This window comes from Typopeltis vanoorti, chromosome 10, assembly GCF_054136105.1.
Source record: "Typopeltis vanoorti isolate ZY-2024b chromosome 10, IOZ_Tvanoo_1.0, whole genome shotgun sequence".
NCBI classification, from domain to species: domain Eukaryota; kingdom Metazoa; phylum Arthropoda; class Arachnida; order Uropygi; family Thelyphonidae; genus Typopeltis; species Typopeltis vanoorti.
This window is the reverse complement of record NC_143558.1, coordinates 5,847,159-5,867,894: the sequence shown is the minus strand read 5'-3', so window position 1 is coordinate 5,867,894 and position 20,736 is coordinate 5,847,159. Positions and strand designations below refer to the sequence as shown.

Genomic DNA, 20,736 nt, shown 5'->3' with positions numbered 1-20,736 from the left:
GTATATGTAAATTCGGTTCACTTAAAATCTTGATATTCCAGGTCTACCTACTCATGATGAGACCTCAAAAAGGGTTGAAACCGGTCTGGGTAGTGACCTCTTCTCATAATGTAAAACAGTAATACATCTCCTAGGAGCTGCATTTTGCATTATGAAAGAATATTAAGGACAGTGACGGAGCTTGCTCCACCTTTGCTCCGAGTTGCACTACCCAAGTGATTACTTACACTTGGGCTCGCTGATAGTTATTTCGGCATGAAACTCTATGATTTCGATCAGAGTTTTCGTACCCAGCTGTAGAATAATATGGGATTTACCATCTCCCTTAAACTTATTTAAATATGTATTAAATATTTCAAACTGTTTGAAAACTTTTAATAGATATCGTAAATACTGAATTGCATTAACTTCCATGTAGTCAGTATAAAATTAATATCAGTTGGAATTATTTAACCAATAAAAATTATTGACCAAAATCAAAATTGAACTGGTGGCTGCTTCTTGGGACCATCCTTTTTTAAATTCTATCCTACTATAGCAGTGTTATTGCAATATATAGAATTTCAACATATTTTACCCCTTTGTGTCCCTTCAAAGTTTCACGTGGCCACTCTATTCAGATGGATTTTATTGAAATTTGGTATTTATAATAGAATGTTTTAATAAAATCCATCCAGTTAGAGTTTTAAAATAACTTGCATTTGAACAGATAGACGAAAGGAATTTAATAGGTGCTTGCTTACGCATTTGTGATATCAACTAAAAGTGTATATTTTTTAATTGCATTCTTATTTAGTGACATTATGGTTGCACAGTCATAATAATTGAATCACAATAACTGAACTTGGAGCCATTTTTGGTATATGTATTTTCAACAATTTTGTTCTCACTTATTATGCTATTAAAATGGTCCAACTAAAATGACTCAATCAATTTGAATAATGATTATAAATACCAAATTTCATTTGATTCTATCAAGCCATGGAAAATTACTTTATCATTGCTTTTGTTAATAAAAACAGAATAAAACATCAGGGAAAAAATCTTTTGTCAACCAATCTTGAATATAAGACTGTTAAAAAATTACTGTATTAACTACGGTATTCATACGTTCTGTAGCCTCTTCTAATTGTTCAGAAACAACAGTTTGAAACCATTTGCTGAATCCAGAGAAGATTTATTAAGTTAGTATCAGATCTATGGAATGTGAGATATGAAGGCAGATCGAGAGAATGCAATTTGCAGAGCCTTGTGAACAGAAGAAGAGGGGATATGACGGAGATGTATAAATTAGTGAGGGTTGTTTCAAGATTAATGCAGAGGAGATTTTTTATTGCATAGAGGGAGACAAGAGTAGAACAAGAGGCCACCTATGAAAGTTGTAGGAGTAAGGAAGTAGGTTCTCTATATGGAGAGTAGTTGGTGAGTGGAATGCAATACTGGGTTTAAGGCACAATTAAGTGATCTTTTTTACATGAGAGTGCAGACCTCTCACAGTGAGACACTTTTTACTCCTAGGAGGTTTGATGTTAATAACAATAATTATCAGTAGTAAACGTTTTTGTTGTTTACATTTCCCAAGGAAAAGCAACCTCCAAAGACCACGAGGCAATCCCTCCGATCACACAACCACAATGAATAATCTGAAGAATTATTTAACTCATTAAATCTCAATCACTCAAAAGATACTTAGCAGCAGTTCTACTCAGTGACAGGCTTGCGCTAACATCAAGCAGAACTGCTCATCTCTGAGGGGAAAGCATCCACTGAAGCAGTCCCTAGTAATGGCAGTAGACAGCACCATAGGCAAGTACCCAATGGAATGCAGTGATCAAGACCACCTCAGTGGGAGCCAGACCTAGAAGCAATATAATAGTTGAAGTAATGCAGACATTATATATTTCCATATACAATTAGTGAAAAGGTGTTTCATCTTATTATTAAATTACTCTGGATCAGAGATAGATGTTGAAAGTTTTTTTTTACTTGGTTATACTATAAATTAAATATGCTAAGAAATTAGATTCTTGATTTAATCCTGTATCTAAGTATAAGCAAACAAAGTTTGCACATTAAGTATCTTCATGACTGGGTTACTTGTTATCAATTGCTTTAATATTCCACAATGCAAAGCACACCTCTTATAGACTTCTGCATTACTTCAGCCTTGGTATCACTTCCAGGTCTGGATCCCACTGATGAGAACCCAATAAAGGTCGAAACCAGTCTGGGTAGTAGCCCTTCCATAATGCATAGCATAATACACATCCACACCTCCTTTTGGATGTGTATTATGCTATCCCATAATGCTTTGCATTATGGGATACTAAGGTAATTGAAGTGAAGTCATTGGTCTATAAATTATATATTTAGTTTAATCCTTTATCCAAGTGCAAGCAAACAAAGTTTGCGCCTGAAGTATCTTCAGGACTGGGGCAACTCGTGGCAAAGATGGACTCTCATCACTTTCCTTAGTATCCCATAATGCAAAGCACATCTCCTTGCAGACATATATGACACTATGCATTATGGGAAGGATCACTGCCCAGACCGGTTTTGACCTTTATTGAGGTCTCTTCAGTGGGAGCCAGACCCAGAGGTGATATACCAAGGTTTTGAAGCAATGCAGAACTCATATTTCCATATGCCAGTTGCCAAAAGGTGTCAAACCTTATTATTAAATTACTCTGGATTAGAGAAAGATGTTGGAAGTTTTTTCCTCTTGGTTAGACCGTAAATTATGCATAGTGCATAATGCCCATTATGCACAGCATCATACATGTCTGCAAGGAGATGTGCTTTGCATTATGGGTATTAAGGAAAGTGATGAGAACTCAGTCCACTTTTGCCACAAGTTGACCCAGTCCTGAAGATACTTCAGGCACAAACTTTGTTTGCTTACAATAATAAATTTAGTTTAATCCTTTATCCAAGTGAGAGCAAACAAAGTTTGCGCCTGAAAATATCTTCAGGACTGAATATGGTGTTGTACTAACTTACCTGGGTAAGTAGTACAACACCAGGCAACTCGTAGCAAAGGTGGAGCAAGCTACCAACACTCCTATCCCAGTATCTCCCATAATGCAAAACACAAGAGACCTCAATAAAGATCGAAACTAGTCTGGGTAGTGGCCAACCCCTTAATGCATAACATTATACATATCTGCAAGGAGATGTGTTTTGCATTATGGGAGATACTGGGATAGGAGTGTTGGTAACTTGCTCCACCTTTGCTACGAGTTGCCTGGTGTTGTACTACTTACCTAGGTAAGTTAGTACAACACCATATTCAGTCCTGAAGATATTTTCAGGCGCAAACTTTGTTTGCTCTCACTTGGATAAAGGATTAAACTAAATTTATTATAGTCTAACCAAGTGAAAAATAAACTTTCAACATTTGTTTGCTTACACTTGGATAAAGGATCAAACTAAATATAAAATTTATAGTCTAACCAAGTGGGAAAAAAATTCCAACATCATTGCTCTCTATATACAAGTAACCCAGTTGTGAAGAAGATACTTCATGTGCAAACTTTGCTTACACTTGGATAAAGGATCAAACAAAGAATATAATTAATTTATATATTTAATATATTTAATTAATTTATTTATTTATTTATATATTTAATATATTTAATTTAGAGGATGATATCCTGCCAGGATATCATCCTCTAAATTAAATAAAAAGTAGATATGGAAGGGTACAGTGTTTTTTTGCAAGGATAGAAAGGAGAAGATTGGAGAGAGGGAGAAGATACTGCTAATGATAGCAGAGGAATTATGTTCACGTAAGGTAAACGAAAGAAGGAAATAGTGGCAATGGTTTTGAGGTAGTGTGGTGTGAGGGGAGGTTGAGAGGAAGAGATATTTAGTTGGATGTTACTATAGGACAGGGAATGCAGAGAGCAGTAATGAAGAAATGTATAAGCAACTTGGGTTAGTGAACAAGAAAGGGGTGTGGGTGATTTTAATTATGGCACTATAAATTGAAATGGAGAGATAGGAATTTGGGAATAAGGAAAATGAATTTCTTGAGTTCTTGAGAGACAACTAAATTAGGCAGCATGTAAAGGAGGGCAAGCGAGGATTGAGAGTTTTAGATCTGATAGTTTTTTCAGAGGATATGATTGTGAGTGGAGGTTTGTATTTCCCTCAAGTTGGTGAGTGATCACCTGAGTTGTGGCTAGCCATATGAAGACTTTTGTGAGGAAACAATATATATGTGGAATTACAAAGCTGGTGATTATGACAAGCTTAGAAGACAGCTTGGAGCTATAGCATGGAATGAAGAGTTGAGCAGTAAGGAAATAAATGCTGCTTGAGAACCCCTGTATATGCACAGGAGATGCATATATAGGGGTATACTTTGATTTTGTAAAAGTTTTTAATAAACTGTCACTACAAGTTGGTAACTAAACTGGAGTAAATAGAATTAGATGATAGATTAGTGAGTTGAATAGGCAAAGAAATACATAACAGATTCAATGTGTGAATGCATTCTGAAGGTCAAAAGGCTGAATGAGGGGAGTAAGCATGAAATCTGGAAATAAAGAAAGTACTTTGGAGGCAGCACAAGATGAAAAATGGTAATAATCAGCAGTTACACAAAGAGTATAAAGAGCAGGTCAGAAGAGTGGCTCAGTTGGTAAGGACAGCAAAAGTACAGGAAAGCAGAATTAGCAAATCGGGCCAAGAAAAACTCTGGAGATTTTTTTGACACAGAGCAAGCATCTTGCTCCAAGAATGACTGTAGCAAGATGATGTTAATTGATGAAAGTGGTAGATTGGTAACTGTAGCAGAGGACATAGTTGAGGTATTCAGTGAGCAGTTCATCAAGGTGTTTCATCCTCAGTGTGAAATCTGATGATCAAGTGTAGAGAATGAAATGAGAGGAGGACTTACTGGCGAGCGAGGAAGAGGTGTATGAGGACTTAAGTAAGCTAGATGTCAATAAGGAAATAGGACTTGATGACACCTCACCACATGTCTTAAGGGAATGTTCCAGGCAGTTAGCATTGACCTTGGCCTACCACTTTAACAAGAATCTTGCAACAGCGCAAGTCCTAAAGGAGTGGAAGGAAGGTAAAATTGTTCCTTTTCACAAAGATAATGATAAGGCTAAAAACTATAGGAAAATCTTTATATCTGGAGTTGTAATTAAGGGTTTGGAGAGAGATGGAATACAAAAAGTGGGCTGATAACACCAGTATTCTCTGCACTTGTCAGCATGGGTTTATTAAAGGGAGGTCATGTTTTACAAACTTGCTTATGAACTATAACAAGGTGGCAAATTTATTGGACATAGGAGATGCATATACACGGGTATACTTCGATGTTGCAAAGGTTTTTGATAGAATGTTACACTACAAAAAACATATACCACGTAATAGATAATTCAACATTATTCTCATATTTAATAGGGAGAGAATGATGTGTATGATGGAGATGTAGTGAAATGATTTGATGATACTGAATATGGAAATGGAATTATATTGAAGGATTATAGGTGTGCAACCCTAACCTTCATGGCTGCTATGCACCAAAATGCCTTATTTTGATGAAACCTTGAAAGGAATGGTGTGGCTAACATTCTACTCCTTTCAAGAAAAAAATCAGACAATCATTTTCATAGTAGAAGAAACCACTATATCATAGTAATATATGGTAAAGGCAATCAAAAGTATGATTTGATATTAAATTCTATGCAGTCTTACCCCAACTAGGTTTCGTGGAATGTAACCTTCCCTGTCATTCAGCCGAGACCACCACCACTCCCTCTCCATGTCATCACCTTTCCTCAGCACCAGGATTTTGTCTCCATCTTTAAAACTCAGTTCATCAGCATTATGCCCATCATAGTCATAAACAGCATACACAGTACCACCATTAAGAATACCAAGTTTCTCTTGAGTACCTGAAAAAATTTAAATAATAAAGCTGAAATAAGACATAAAAGCATTGCACATGACACTATTATTAAGATTGTAAAAAAAAAAAAAAACAGTTAGGATAGATACAGATCTTTTATTATGCAAGTGCTTTAGCTATGTAACTGCTATTACATTTAATCTAAAAAATAATAATATGTCTCAAATATGCCATTTTGTTTGTATCATTCAGGTGGGAGAGAAGGCTATGGAAATGACAGAGAGAGAGAGAGAGAAAATGAGAGAAAGTCCAGAGAGTTAACGACCAAGAGAGTGAGAGCAAGGCAGATGATGTGAGAGAACAAGGAGGGAGAGAATTGGGGGAAAGAGAAAGTGAGAGATGCAGGTGAGCAAGGAATGAATGGATTTGTGAGTGAGTGAGTGAGTGTTGAATATGAAGATTCAATGATAGAAATGGTTAGCACAAATGATCTGAGAGGTAGTGTAAGCAGGATGGCAGGAGAGCTGGGAGATAATAATGAATGATATGATAGTGAGAATATGTTGAAAGAGAAGTTCAGAATTTTTTTTTTTATCTGACCCAGACATGAAAGGTCGCAAGATCTATATCATATCAGTGCTGTGTATATGGACAATGCATCTGAGGACAGAAGAGAGCTGTATGTGAAAGACGAATGTATTTGAACATGAAAGAACAAAACATCTGAAGAGATTGTTGTGCTCTGGGCAAGTAAGAGTGTCAAGTAAACTAGAATTGTCAGAGTCGATGGTAGGAGGGATGGCCTCTTGTGTGATGGTCAATTGGAAGACTAGAGAATGTATGGTATGTTATAGAGTCAAATTAACGATACAAAATTAATAACGGAAAAAACTCACGTACAAAGATTATTTAATAGTATAATTTTCACCTGTGTGTCACAGCCATTTTCAGTACATTAAGCTCAAATTAAACAATAACTGACAATTCCAAAAAGTGCCACCTAAGTAGCTGGTGTAAGATAACTAAAAAGGTCAATACATTTCCTAAAAAAAAAAAAAAAAAATCAATACAATAAAAAGTTAGGAAAGATTAGCTGATTTGTAAAGTACTATTTCCCATAAAGGGGATAGATGTAAGCCGTCGGATCTGTTTAAGTTAGAAGAATGAAGTAGAGTTTCACATGTTTCTTTATAAAGGCGTTCCATGAGAAACTGACTTTTGTGAAGAACTCTTGTCTTTCTCCAATGAACTCTGTGTCTAGTGAAGATGGCATATTCTGCAAGTCCAGACTTTTCAGGTTTAAAGTATTCAATATAAGATTAGTGTTCTTCTAGCTGAATAGAGGCAGATCTTCCTGTTTGTCCAAAATAAGATAATCCACAAGAGCACAGAATCTGGTAGACACTTCTCCACCTTTCTCACTTCTCCTTAGGAGAAGTGAGAAAGGTGGAGATTTTTCTAAACGGTCAAAAGGCAACAAAAATAGATGCCATCTTCACTAGACACAGAGTTCATTGGAGAAAGACAACAGTTCTTCACAAAAGTCAGTTTCTCATGGAACACCTTTATAAAGAAACATGTGAAACTCTACTTCATTCTCCTAACTTAAACAGATCCCACGGCTTACGTCTATCCCCTTTATGGGAGATAGTACTTTACAAATCAGCTAATCTTTTCTAACTTTTTATTGTATTGATTTTTTAAAAATTTTTTTTTTTTAGGAAATTTATTGACCTCTTTAGTTATCTTACACCAGCTACTTAGGTGGCGCTTTTTGGAATTGTCAGTTATTGTTTAATTTGAGCTTAATGTACTGAAGATGCCTATGACACACAGGCGAAAATTATACTATTAAATAATCTTTGTACATGAGTTTTTTCCGTTATTAATTTTGTATCGATATGTCTACTCACGGTACACCTCTTTTAAAACTTAGAGTCAAATTAAGTCTGGCGGGAATATTCAATAATAAGTAGAGAAATACTGACAATGCACTGATGTTTCTTTATACAAATGCCAGAGTCGAATTTGAAAGAAATAGCATTACTGCCATTTTTTATTTTATTATTTTTATTTTTGATTTTGCAAAGGCATTCAACAGGGTACCACATGGTAAGTTGATATTTAAGTTGCAACAAATGAGGTTAGATTGGATTGATAATTGACTATCTGACAGATATTAGAGAGTTGTATATGAGAGAGAGAATTAACAAAAAAAAAAGGTCACAAGTGGGGTTTCACAGGGCTCAGTACTACGACCTTTGTCGTTGAACCTTTATATCAATGATATTGTCAGTGGATTACAGGGAGATATTAGTTATTATTATTAGTATTATCATTATTATGTGACATCTCCAAGGAGTTCAAAGGCTCATCAAGGGAGGGCACCTACTCTAAAACTCTCCGTATCCACCACTCAATCCACCAACTGCAGCGAATCACATCATCTACACCAATACCATCTACTGTCCACTACCACCACTAGTATTTTCACAGACAATCACAAACATCCATGCTCATGGCAGGATTCAAACCTGCAGCCTTTTGGCTGGAGAGCAGATATGCTAACCACTCAGCCAGCCAGCTGGCAAAAATTCATCTGCTAGTGGTGGTGGGATCTGAACCCACACCTCAGTGAGACTGGTGTTTTTGCAGATGATGTTCTTCAATAGCCAAGTAATCTTATTTATGGGCTACCTTTGCAATCTTGGCAATATGCCCACTAAACTTTAACTCTCTGTCTACCACCACCCGTAAATCTCTAGCTTCATCTATTTACTGGAGTACAGTGCCATCAATGTGATACATGACTAGTAATCTATTCATCCCAAAATGCATAACTTTACATTTCTCAACATTAAACTGACCTCATTAACTTTTGCCCATACTGACAGCCTATTTAAATCATTCTGCAAGCTCTCCACATCAGATTAACTATTACTCTACCTAATTTTGCATCATCACCAAATAACTAAATATTTCCTTTCAGGTTATTTCCTATATCATTTATGTACAAATTAAACAGCAATGGTCCGAGCATTGAACCTTGAGGTCACACTACTAGTCACCTGTGTTTGACTCGGTTCTGCCCCTTCATTTACCACTTTTTAATATCTGTCCAGAAGCAACCCTCTTATCCACTTAACCAGTGTCATATCCAGCCCCATTTGTTCTAATTTGCATAACAGAGTTCCATGTGGTATTCTGTCAAATGCCTTTGCAAAATCCAGCAAAATCATCATTTAGCCATTTCTTTTATTCAACTTAGCTGTTACTCTATTATAAAAAGTTATTAAATTACTAAGTCATGACCAACCCTTCACAAAGCCATGATCATCCTCATATAGTATCATATTTTTATCTACTCATTCTTAAATTCTCTTTTTTACCAGTTTTTCTCCTACTTTTACCACCATGCTTGAGATACTGATTGGTCTCTATAATTTGCTACTGTAGTCTTAGAACCTCCCTTATGCAAGGAAATTATTTTGCCCTCTTTCCAATCCCTTGGAATTCTACCAGAGCTGAGACTTAAAGAGCCTAGTCAAAGGCACTGCCAGTTTCCTTGAACATTCTTGCAAAATCCTAGCTGATATCCCATCTGACCCCACAGCTGTATTTACATTGAGATTTTGCAATATCCTAAGAACCTCCAATTCATCCACCTCTGTTCCCACATTAGTGTCTGTCACATAGGTTAAAGAAGTAATCTCACTAGACCCCTTGCAAAGTGGTCACTCAGTAACTCAACTATTTTATCCGCTTCCGTCTCCTTGTGACCATCATCACTCATTAAGGTTAATCTTCCACAGTCATTCCATAGAGGTGGGGAGTGGGGGAGGTTGGAAAATTTTTGAGAAATAATATCTATAAAAGTAATTAATATTTTACTATTCTGGTAACCTCTATGGAATCAATAGTTTATATGTTATAGTTATAAAGTTATGATGATTGGTATGAATTTGTAAAGAGGAGGTCTTGTTTCAGCAATTTACTTGGATTTTATGATAAGGTAATGGGTGCATTTGATAAAGGAGAATCATATACAGCAATATTTTTGGACTTTGCAAAAGCATTCAATAAATTACCACATGGTAAGTTGGTGTACAAGCTACAGAGGATGGGAACAAATGATGGAGCAGAGTTTCAAAAAAGGAGGGTAACCAGTGGCTTTCCCCAGGATTTTGTTTTCGGGTTCCAGCTGTTTAATTTGTTTGTAAATGATATATCACATGGAGTGATTAGCAATCTTCAGCTGTTTGCTGATGATGCAAAGTTGGAGAGAATTATAAGTAGCACTGATGTTAATTCCCTTCAGGAAGATTTGAATAGACTTTTGACTTGGACATAGGAGCAGGAGTTGTAGTTTGAATATTAATAGGTGCAAGGTGTTACATTTTGGAGTGCAGAAATATAAGGCTATGTACTATACTGATGGTGCTGTTCTATTGTACCGGATACGATTCGACATTTGGGAGTGATGGTTGCATATTGTAGTGTTATCATAGCTGCACATTGTAGTGCTGCTATGATAAGACATACACTGACAGGTAGGGATAAGGTGTTTGTGCCACTGTATAAAGCACTGGTCAGACCACACCACTTGGACTACTGTGCTCAGATTTGGTCACCTGTTTTCGGTGTTATGTGGAAACATTGGAGAGGTTCCAGAGACAAGTAACTAAGACAGTATCAGAACTCTGGAATGTTGGCTAGAGAGAGAGGGGGGTTGAATGACTGTGGATTTCACATTATTTACAATCAATTATACGAGAAAGAGAGGTGATATAATAGAGATTTTAAGTTAGTGAGGAGATTTTATCAGATTAATCCAGAGGGGATTATAAAAAGAGTAGAAGGTGAGAAGGGAAGAACTAGAGGTCATCCCCGGAAGTTATGTAAGAGTGCAGTGAAGAAGGGTGTCAGGAGTAAATTACATGGAGAATTGTGAGTGAATGCAATGCATTACTAGAATATGTTGTTAACGCAGGGAGTATGAAGGATTTTAAAATTCAATACAATAAAACTGTTGTCAGTTGAATGAACCTCCCATGATGGGTGTGCTGACTCCACGAAGGGTGTGATCATAATAATATATCAGTGCTGTACAATGTTGATTATAGGATAGATTTAAGGCATGCAAACTGTAGAGTATATGGATAGAAAATGAAAGGAGTAACATGACTGGGACATATAAACTGTTGAGGAGATTAGCATAAAAACAAGAGGCATCCCTGGAAGTTACAAAAGAAAATGGTAAGAGTGTGAGAAGTGACTTCTTTTGCATTGTGGGTGGTTGGACTATGGAATGCATCACTTGATAGTGAATGTGCACATAGTGATCAGGTTTAAGAAGTTATATGACAAATTGTGTTGTTAACGTGACTCTTGAATGAAGATCTTTAATATCAGCTAATGCCTTTTTATTCCCGTATAAGGAGTAGGTGAGGCCGTTTAGCCCTATCTAACTTTTTGGAGACTGAGTGGGCAGTTCAATCTCCACTGGCAGCCAATCAGAGATAGCTGGCCCAAGGCTATCACTAATTAAGCAGCATGCAGTGAAAAGAGACGGTTCAACAAGTGCCGATATCTCATCGTCCCTAACCCTAACACAATATATTTAATGTCTGAAATAATGTGGGTTCTATGGTTCATTTTCTTGAGTTTACGAGACGAAATACCCAAGTTTCTGGGAGAAAAAACCCGCTTGCCCATGCCAGAGATAATACAATAATAATAATAATTTATACATTTATTTACAATCAATGAACAAATATGGGGATAATATCTCCATATTGTCCAAGACTATGGAGATAGTCTTGAACATACACAGGATGATTTCTTTTTTAATTATGATACGTTTACATTATTATTACCTCCCTTTGATTAAGTTAATAAACATTCTAAATGTCTGAAAGTTTGAACAAAGATCAATTAATTGTCATACCTGCTTCAGTTATTCCCATTATAATGTTTGATAAGTTTTTACAGCTTTTATTGAGAATGTTCTGAATTTTTCTTAATTCATTTATTTGAAATTATTAGTGTTATTACAAGATCTTCATGAAGTCATAAGACTTACTACATGAGGTCTGTTCTAAGTGATACAAAAGTTATCATACCATAATAGATGGAATAGATGGTGGAGATAGTATGCATAAGCAAATAGAAGAAATGAGTGGAAGGAAGGTAATTATTATGGGATTTTTTCAACTATGGTAACATTGATTGGAAGGAAGGAATTGGATTTTATGGGTTATTAAGGGATAACTATCTGCGACAGCATGTAATGGAAAATACCAGGGGTCAGAGAGTGTCTGACCTAGTAATTACATCTGAGAATTTGGCTGTAACGAATATGACCACGTTGCCACCAATTGGTGAGAGTGATCATAAGATCTTGACTTGGGAGATGGCTAAAGGTCTGGAATATACAATTAAGACAGGGTACATGTGGAATTATCAGGCTGGTAAGTATGGCAAGCTTAGGAGTTTGATTAGTTCAGTGCCATGGCATGTAAAACTGCAAGGGCTGGATGTTGATAGTGTATGGGAGGTGGTTAAGAAGTGTTTGCAGGAGGCAATGGCTGACTGTATACCTAGAGTCTGAATAATAAATCAAGTAGGGGTTAAATGGATGAATAACATCATTAAGCTTGAGCTGTAAAAAAAGAAACAATGTGGAGGGAATTTAAGGAGAAAGGTGACCGCCAGGCACATGAACAGTATAAAGCGCAGGCCAGAAGGGTAAAGAGTGTGGTAAGAAAAGCAAAAGTGGATTATGAAAGAACATTAGCCATGAAGGCTAAAGAGAATCTCAAACAGTTTTTTCGATATGTTGTGAATAAAAGAAAAAATGTATATGGCAGAATGATTTTAAAGAATGCTGATGGTAGGGAGGTAACCAAATCAGTTGATATAGTGGAATTACTGAGCGAGCACTTTGCAAGAGTATATCATCCAGGTGGTGACATTGCAGGAATGAATGAACCAATAGCTTATACAGGAATTGTGGTGAATGAAGTGGAGGTGAATAGTCTATTACAAAACCTCAAAGTCAACACATCTGTGGGATTGGATGGTATACCAGCTTGTGTCGTACGTGAAGCGGCTAAAGAATTGTCAGTGCCCTTGACCATTTTGTTTAATTTGAGTCTCGGGTCTGGGTTAGTCCGAGGGGATGGAAAGAGGGGAAACTAGTTCCACTGCATAAAGGAGGTTCCAAGACTGCTGTTGTAAATTACCGACCGATCAAGATATCAGGAATTGTTGTCAAGGTCTTGGAGAAAATAGTCAAGAGGAAAATACAGGATTGGATAGATGAAAATGGGATACTGTATAGGGGACAGCATGGTTTGGTGAAGGGTAGATCATGCCTCAGTAACTTGCTCACGTTTTATAACACAGTGACGGCTGAACTGGATAACGGTAATGGGTATACAGTGATTCTACTGGACCTTGCTAAGGCCTCTGACAGGATACCACATGGAATTCTAATCAGTAAACTGCAGCATATGGGGATGGATATAGGGTTGGTGAGATGGATAGGAGGGTGGTTGATGGAGAGATATCAGAGAGTGGTTTATTCAGGAGTAGAGTCCAAAAGACGGCCTGTGACTAGTGGTGTGCCATAGGGTTCTGTTCTTGGGCCACTACTGTTTAATTTATTATTATTATTTTATTATTACATAGCACCTCCAGGGAGTTCAAGGACTCATCGAGGGAGGGCACCTACTCCACAACTCTCCATCATCACCACTAAGTTCATCACCATTGAAAAATACACCATTAGTATTTTTCACAAATATCCATGCCCACGGCAAGATTCGAACCTGCAGCCTTTTGGCTGGAGAGCGGATACACTAACCACTCAGCCAGACAGGCTTGAGAGGAAGTGTTCATTTGATTGCTGATGATGCAAAGTTGAGTAGAGCAATAGTGAGTGCACAGGATGTCAAAATTTTGCAGGATGATTTGGATAGTTTGGAGGACTGGGCTAAGGAGAATGGATGTCAATTTAATGTGGCAAAGTGTAAGGTTATACATTTTGGGGTGAAAAGATTAGCAGCAGTACATCACATTGGTGGAACCGTACTCCAGGAGATTGATGAGGCCAGGGATTTGGGAGTGATGGTAGATAGGGAGTTGAAGTTTAGAGGGGCACATCACAAAAGTGGCTAAATCAGCCCATCAAATCACTTGGTTGCTGAAAAATACTTTAACAAGTAGAGACAAACAGGTTATTGTTCCTCTGTATCGAACCTTGATAAGACCCCCCATCTAGACTATTGTGCCCAGATATGGGCACCAAGGTTTCTTCTTGATGGGGAGGAGGTGGAGAGGATCTAGAGATGAGTGATCAAGATAATAGCAGGTCTATGGAATGAACCTTATGAGAACAGGTTGAAGATTTGTGGGTTGCAGAAATTGGTTGATAGGCAGAAAAGGGATGATATGATTGAGACATTCAAATTACTGAAGGGTTTCTATAAGATTAATTCAGAAGATATTTTTGAGAATAGGATTGGTGGTGGGAGGACTAGGGGTCATACATGGAAGCTGGGCAAGAGTGTGGTTAGCAAGGGTGTTAGAGCTAGGTTTTTTACTTGGAGAGTGGTGAATGAGCGGAATATGCTGCCAGAGTCTGTTGTGGGTGCCATGACTGTGAATGACGAATAGTTGATGGAGTTGATAGACTCATCAACTCCTTGGAGTTGCCCGTAATAATAATAATAATACTTGGTGGGGAAACTTTAACAGAAGTAGTGGAGATGAGAAATCTAAGAGTAATGGAATTATGCAATTATTGAAAGGCTTATTTGTAAACCTATAGTACATTCATACTGCAGGTGAGCTAAGGATTTTTTTAAATTCATTTTTTACCTAGTCAGTCCAGAAACCATGCTCTAGAGACCAAAAGTAAATTTTACAAGCCACTTCAGACCTCCAAAAAGTGAGGTTGTGATCTTACAGCAAGCAATTAAATTCATCTCCCCACCTAAAGACAATCACAAGCATTCATGCCTATGGCAGGATTGAACCCACGGCCTGCTGTTAGAGAGCAGATGCACTAACTGCTCAGCCAAAACAAGGCAGGCTGTGATTATATCATCATCAAATTCCTGCCATATACCCTCGAGGGGTGTACAGGATATGATAGTACTACATAAAAAATTTACATCATTACTAACTTCCTATCTACAATTTTCCTCCAGATCAGTCTGTTACTTTTCAAGACTCCAATATTATCAGATCTTATATTTCTGTCGTCTAAGGCACTTTGTACCGTATCAAACCACCTATATCTTGGTCTTCCTCTGGGTCGTTTTCCTACCAACCTGGCAAAGAACACTTGTTTTGCCAATCTTTCCTTGACCATTCTGTTTAAATGACCATACCACCTGAGATTAGCTCTGCTGACGCATTCCTGGATGCTGACAATGTCAAGTTCTTTCTTAATATCCTCATTTTTAATATGATATTACCATTGATGCCATCTGTTCATGCCTCTAATCTTTCTCAAGATTCTCATATCTGTAGTCTCTAGTCTTTGGTCAAGTGTTTTACTTCTGAACCAGCTCTCAGATCCATAAGTTAAAACTGGTTTGAACACTGTCCTGTATACAGCTAATTTAGTGTTCCGACTAATTTCTCTCTTATTCCATATGAATTTATTCAATTGACTTCCCACCATACCAGCTTTGCTGATTCTGTTGTCTATTTCTATATTTAATTTACCATCTTCACTAAAAATCATGCCTAAGTAGGTGAAATGTTTTACTTGTTCCACAAGTTCTCCATTCACAATGCAGTTGACATTTTCAATGATTCTGCCTATCTTCATTGTCTTTGTCTTTTTATTGCTGACCTTCATACCATATCTATTGCAACAGTTATTCAATTTAGTCAAAGAATCTTGCAGACTCATAGCGGATTTATTGATAAGTATAACATCATCCACATAAAGCAAAGAGCTGACATTAACATCTCCAGTTTTGATATCATGTTTAATACCACTTTCCTTCATAATGTGATCCATATAGATAATGAATAACAGTGGGGATAATCTACATCCTTGTCTCACACCAGATTTAACATTAAACCATCCTCTTGTACTTCCTTCAATTCTAACTGCTGACTTACAACTTAAATAAAGACTAAGTATTGCTTGATATAATGCCCCATTGACACCATATAACTGTAGCATATTAAATAGCTTCTCTCTTGGCACCTTCTCATATGCCTTTTTCCAGATCTACAAAACTCAAATAGAGATCTTTGTTATATTCCCATGATTTCTCCACTATTTGTCGTAAAGTGAAGATCCGATCCTCACAGCCTCTATTTGGCCTGAATCCAGCTTGTTCTTCACCAAGCTTTACTTCCACAATTCTTCTCAACCGAGAATTAGAGAAATACCTCTAATTCTCACAATCAGTTTTATTTCCCTTTTTATATATGGGTACTATGAGAGTTCTACTCCAATCATCGGGAATTTGTCCCTCCGTCCCGGCCTTCTGAACTATGCAGTGCAGCCACTGTAAGACTTTTATACCTCCATACTTCAGCATTCCTGGTCGATTATCATCTACTCCTGCTGCCTTGACACATTTCAAGCCTCTGATGGCTTTTTCTATTTCAAGTATGGATATGTATTGCTGACTGTATGCCTGTTGAGTGTTTTTTACACCTGTGCTATCACTGCTTTTTTTCATTTAGCATTTTTTTGAAGTAATTAATCCGTACTTCAAGGATATCTTTTTCTCCCATTTTCATGTCACCTTTATCATCTCTACCTCCTTTTACAGCAATCTTTCTTCCATTTCTAACTTCTTCAACAACCTCCAGAATATTTTGCAACCTTCTTGATATTTATTTTCTATGTTTTTGCCAAAGTCCTCCCATGACTTTTGTTTAGCTTATTTCACACAGTATTTAGCTTTCTTACATTTGTCTCTGTATTCTTTAAGAGCACAAGCTGACTTATTTGCCAGGAACTTTTGATATGCTTTCTTCTTTTCCTTCACTGCCTCTTTAACTTCCTGTGTCCACCATGGAGTTTTGATTTTTCTATCCTTGCAGACAACCTCACCACATGCCTCTCTGGCTGAATCAATCAGGGTTTTCTTCAAGGCTTACCACTGAATCTCCAAGGTTTGGTTCCTGTTCTCAAACTCTTTCATTTTTTCTTCAATAATCTTTGTGTATTTTAGTCTGCCCCTAAACACCTTCCCAAACAGGTAGCGTGCCCATTGAGGGAGTTAACCTTGGTAACCCATGCAACGGTCGATGCAGTATGACCATTATATGATGACCTGACCAGTGTTTGTTAGTGCCTATTATCCATCTTTTTTTACTTTCAAAATTTGAAATAAATTATATTGCTACTGTATGTGACAATACAATAAAAATCTTCCCCTGCACATAAAAAGTAAACTGCACACACACACACACACACACACACACACACACACACATACATACAAAGTGAGATTTAGTACAACTGCAATTAGAAAACACTCTTCTACAAACTGGTAGACTAATTCATGTTGACAATATAGAAAAATTACATGACACCTCGAGGGAATCCAAAGACTCATTGAGGAAGGGCATCTATTCAATTCACCAACTACAACAAACTGCAACTACAATTATCATCTACACCAACGCCATCTACAGCCCACCATTACTAGTATTTCCAAAGACAATCACAAACAATCATGCCAATGGAGGGATTTGAACCCGCAGCCTTTGGCTGGAGAGCGGATATGCTAACCACTCGGCTAAGCAGGCCGGCAAGGTGGACATTACTTAAGCTAAACACGATGCAACTGTTGTGTGTTAAATGAGTGTCTTTACTCTTGTGAAGAAAATGTAACTATTTAATCCTATAAATAAATAAAGATAATTGATCAGTATTTTACTAAAATTAAACAACAACAAAAAAAAATTAAACACTAAATATTTTAAACTTACTGTAAAGATATTCAGAACACCCGTCAAACCCTTCTTCATCTTCTTCACATTTTTCAGCTGCTGTTTCGTGATCACTCAGGGTATTTGCAAATACACATGCTCCATGCTCCACAAGAAATTTCACCATGGGGAGATTGTTACATGATGCTGCACAGTGGAGAGGTGTCCTACATCAAAGAGAAGATGAATAGTAATATGATAAAGTGATTGGGATATAACAAAGCCATATTATTCAGGTATTCTTGAACGAAACAGGATGAACGAAAATAAAAAAAAGAATAATTCTTGTTTAACGCATCAGTCAATATGCAAATGATAATAATGCTGAAATGTATAGTAAAAAAAACTGTGACAACTGTTTAAGATCAAAAGAAGGAATAGATTTCCATGGGGAATACTATTCCCCATGGAAATCTCACTTTTGTAATTTTTTTTTTTTTTTTTACAATACTATCCATTCCACTATTTTTACTGATTAATCAATGAGTCAGCAGTTAATGGAGAATCTTTTAACCTTTCCACAGGTGAAGAAAAACTTACTGACTTTTCTAAACCTATCTAATTTAGTCCTCCTGGAAGAAAGGTTTATAAAATTCCTCTAGCCACACATATAACTTGAATCTTAGTCACTTTTTCAGAAAGTGATGCATAATAAAAGTACTTAGCCACTATAGTATCTGAAATAAATAACATCTTCATGTTAGTTATGTATATGCTTCTTAATTACAATGATCAGGTTTCAAATCCCATCAAAAATGAGAGTCAGTTTTGAATTTTTTCTCCTGTGAAGCATAAAGAAGAGTACCACACAAAGCAATCATACTGGGAAGTGATATACAGAGAGTGCTGTATTATAAAAAAATAAAATAAAATAAATAAAATAAAAAAAACTGATATTCTCCATAATGTAAAGCACATCTCCTTGTAGACATGTATGATGCTATGCATTATGGGAAGGGATCACTACCTAGACCAGTTTCGAACTTTGTTGAGGTCTCGTCAGTGGGAGCCAGACCCAGATGTAAAATAAAATACCCAAAGTTGAAGTGATGCAGAAGTCATTCTTTCCCATACGAGTGTCAAAAGGTGTCACATTTTAAAAGGTACCAAGATTTACCAAAATAAAGAGCCAAGAGGCTTCACTTTGGCAATGCAAAATGATACAAATTTTATGGATATTGAATCCAACATTATTTCAAAGCCGAATATATAGAAACTACAAGAGTTTTGTGCCGAATATAGAAACTATAAAAGTTTTGGCAAATCCAAGAGTAAGCAACCTTTCAAGACAGGGACAACTCGTGGCAAAGGTGGAGTAAGTTCTGATCACTTTCCTTGGTATTCTCCATAATACAAAGCACAAGTGATCAGAACTTACTCCATCTCATCATCTCAGTGGAGAGGGTGATATTTACATCTCACCTCTCCACTACCACCCATCATCATCAAAAACAACAACAGGATTTTTTGTCTGTAAATTGCATGTTTTCTGAAAGCCGATTTGTCTGTACATGGGATGAAAAAAGAAAAAAAACTTGAGTTTCCAGAAGGGAAAAACCCTGCTACCTCCATATGAGATTAGCTAACTCACCTTCAATTGAAAAAGCTGATATAAGGATTACCCTCATCATGACAAGAATCGAACCCAGATCTTTTTTTTCTTCAGAACCAGATTTAGCAAAGCAGAGTAGTGTGTCCTCCCGCGATGAGTCCTTGAACTCCCTGGAGGTGTCATGTAATAATAATAAATCAGGAACATGTCCTACATACACCATGTATTTCAGATGGCTCCACAACCAAAAGTTTCAGGAGTTGAAATCAGGCGAACAAGGTGGTCATGTTGTGGGAAATGCATGACTAATCACTCTGTGTTCTGTGAAGTGTTTTCGTAACATTTGCTATACCGGCAATCCAATATGAGGTGGTGCTCCATCCTGCATGAATATGGTAGAGTCAAGGCATCTTCACTGCTGCAGTTGCAGAACAACAAAGTTGTGCAGCATCTCTCAATACCTAACAGCAGAGACGGTAGAACTCACTGATCCTGTTGGATGAAGTTCTTTGAAAAAGTAAAGACCGATAATAAATGATGCAGTGAAACCACACCACATTGAGAGTCAACATCACTCAACAAGATCTTCCGCCTCTGTTCGAGCTAAGCACGTCAGAGCAAACTACAGTTGAGTTTCTGCATCACCATGAAGTAAAGCTTGAGTATGGGAGATCTTGTAGGGGAAAATCCTTGGCATTAGATGCAGGAGTTTCCACACAGTTGAGTATAGCATGTCCAGTTGCCTTGATATTGTCCAAGCATTGCTGACCCTTGTGTGTTATTCATTCCGTGTTCCATGATGGCAGTTGCAACTTTGTCAACTTGTTGAGAAATAATCCATTTGAGCCCTCATCCTGGCTTCACTGCTCAAGATATGCTATTTTCATATTGTAAAATCATTTTTCTAAGATTTGTTATTGTTATTGGATCTTTTCTCTTATCCTTCAATGCAAGAATTTTTGAAGTGTGACATTAGTGTTATCATGTTGTTGTTGATAGTAAAACTTGATGCACATTCTGGTAAGGTGAGATCCATAGCACTTCCATCTTATCAAAATCATATGAATCCTCTTTGGTCTTCCTTATATCCACGAACTTGTCAGTAGAAATAGTGAGATTATGCAAATATCACGTAATTCTAGTGCCAATTGCCCACTGGTGGCAGAATTTTGTACTTTTTTTTTCCTGTAAATTAATACCCCATGTTCCAGAGTGTACTTATACTAAGTTTGGCCGAATTTCATCCAATAAGTTTTTCGCTACATGGCTCTGAAGAACTCTTCTTTATTTATGGCCACTTTGTATTTAAGAATGCTGCTGGTCAGTAGTAATCATCAAT

General features: G+C 37.0%; 1 protein-coding gene across 1 annotated transcript in view; it reads right to left on the bottom strand.

Annotated features, from left to right (window-relative positions):
- Nucleotides 1–20,736, bottom strand: part of LOC150102146 (apoptosis-stimulating of p53 protein 1-like) — a 186,545-nt gene that overhangs the window by 10,117 nt on the left and 155,692 nt on the right. Inside the window, exons 9-10 of the mRNA XM_090398659.1 lie at nucleotides 17,846–18,012; nucleotides 5,716–5,915 (exon numbers count right to left, since the gene is read on the bottom strand). Of these exons, the coding sequence (XP_090254785.1) occupies nucleotides 5,716–5,915; nucleotides 17,846–18,012 (367 nt within the window). The remainder of the gene's footprint in view (nucleotides 1–5,715; nucleotides 5,916–17,845; nucleotides 18,013–20,736) is intronic.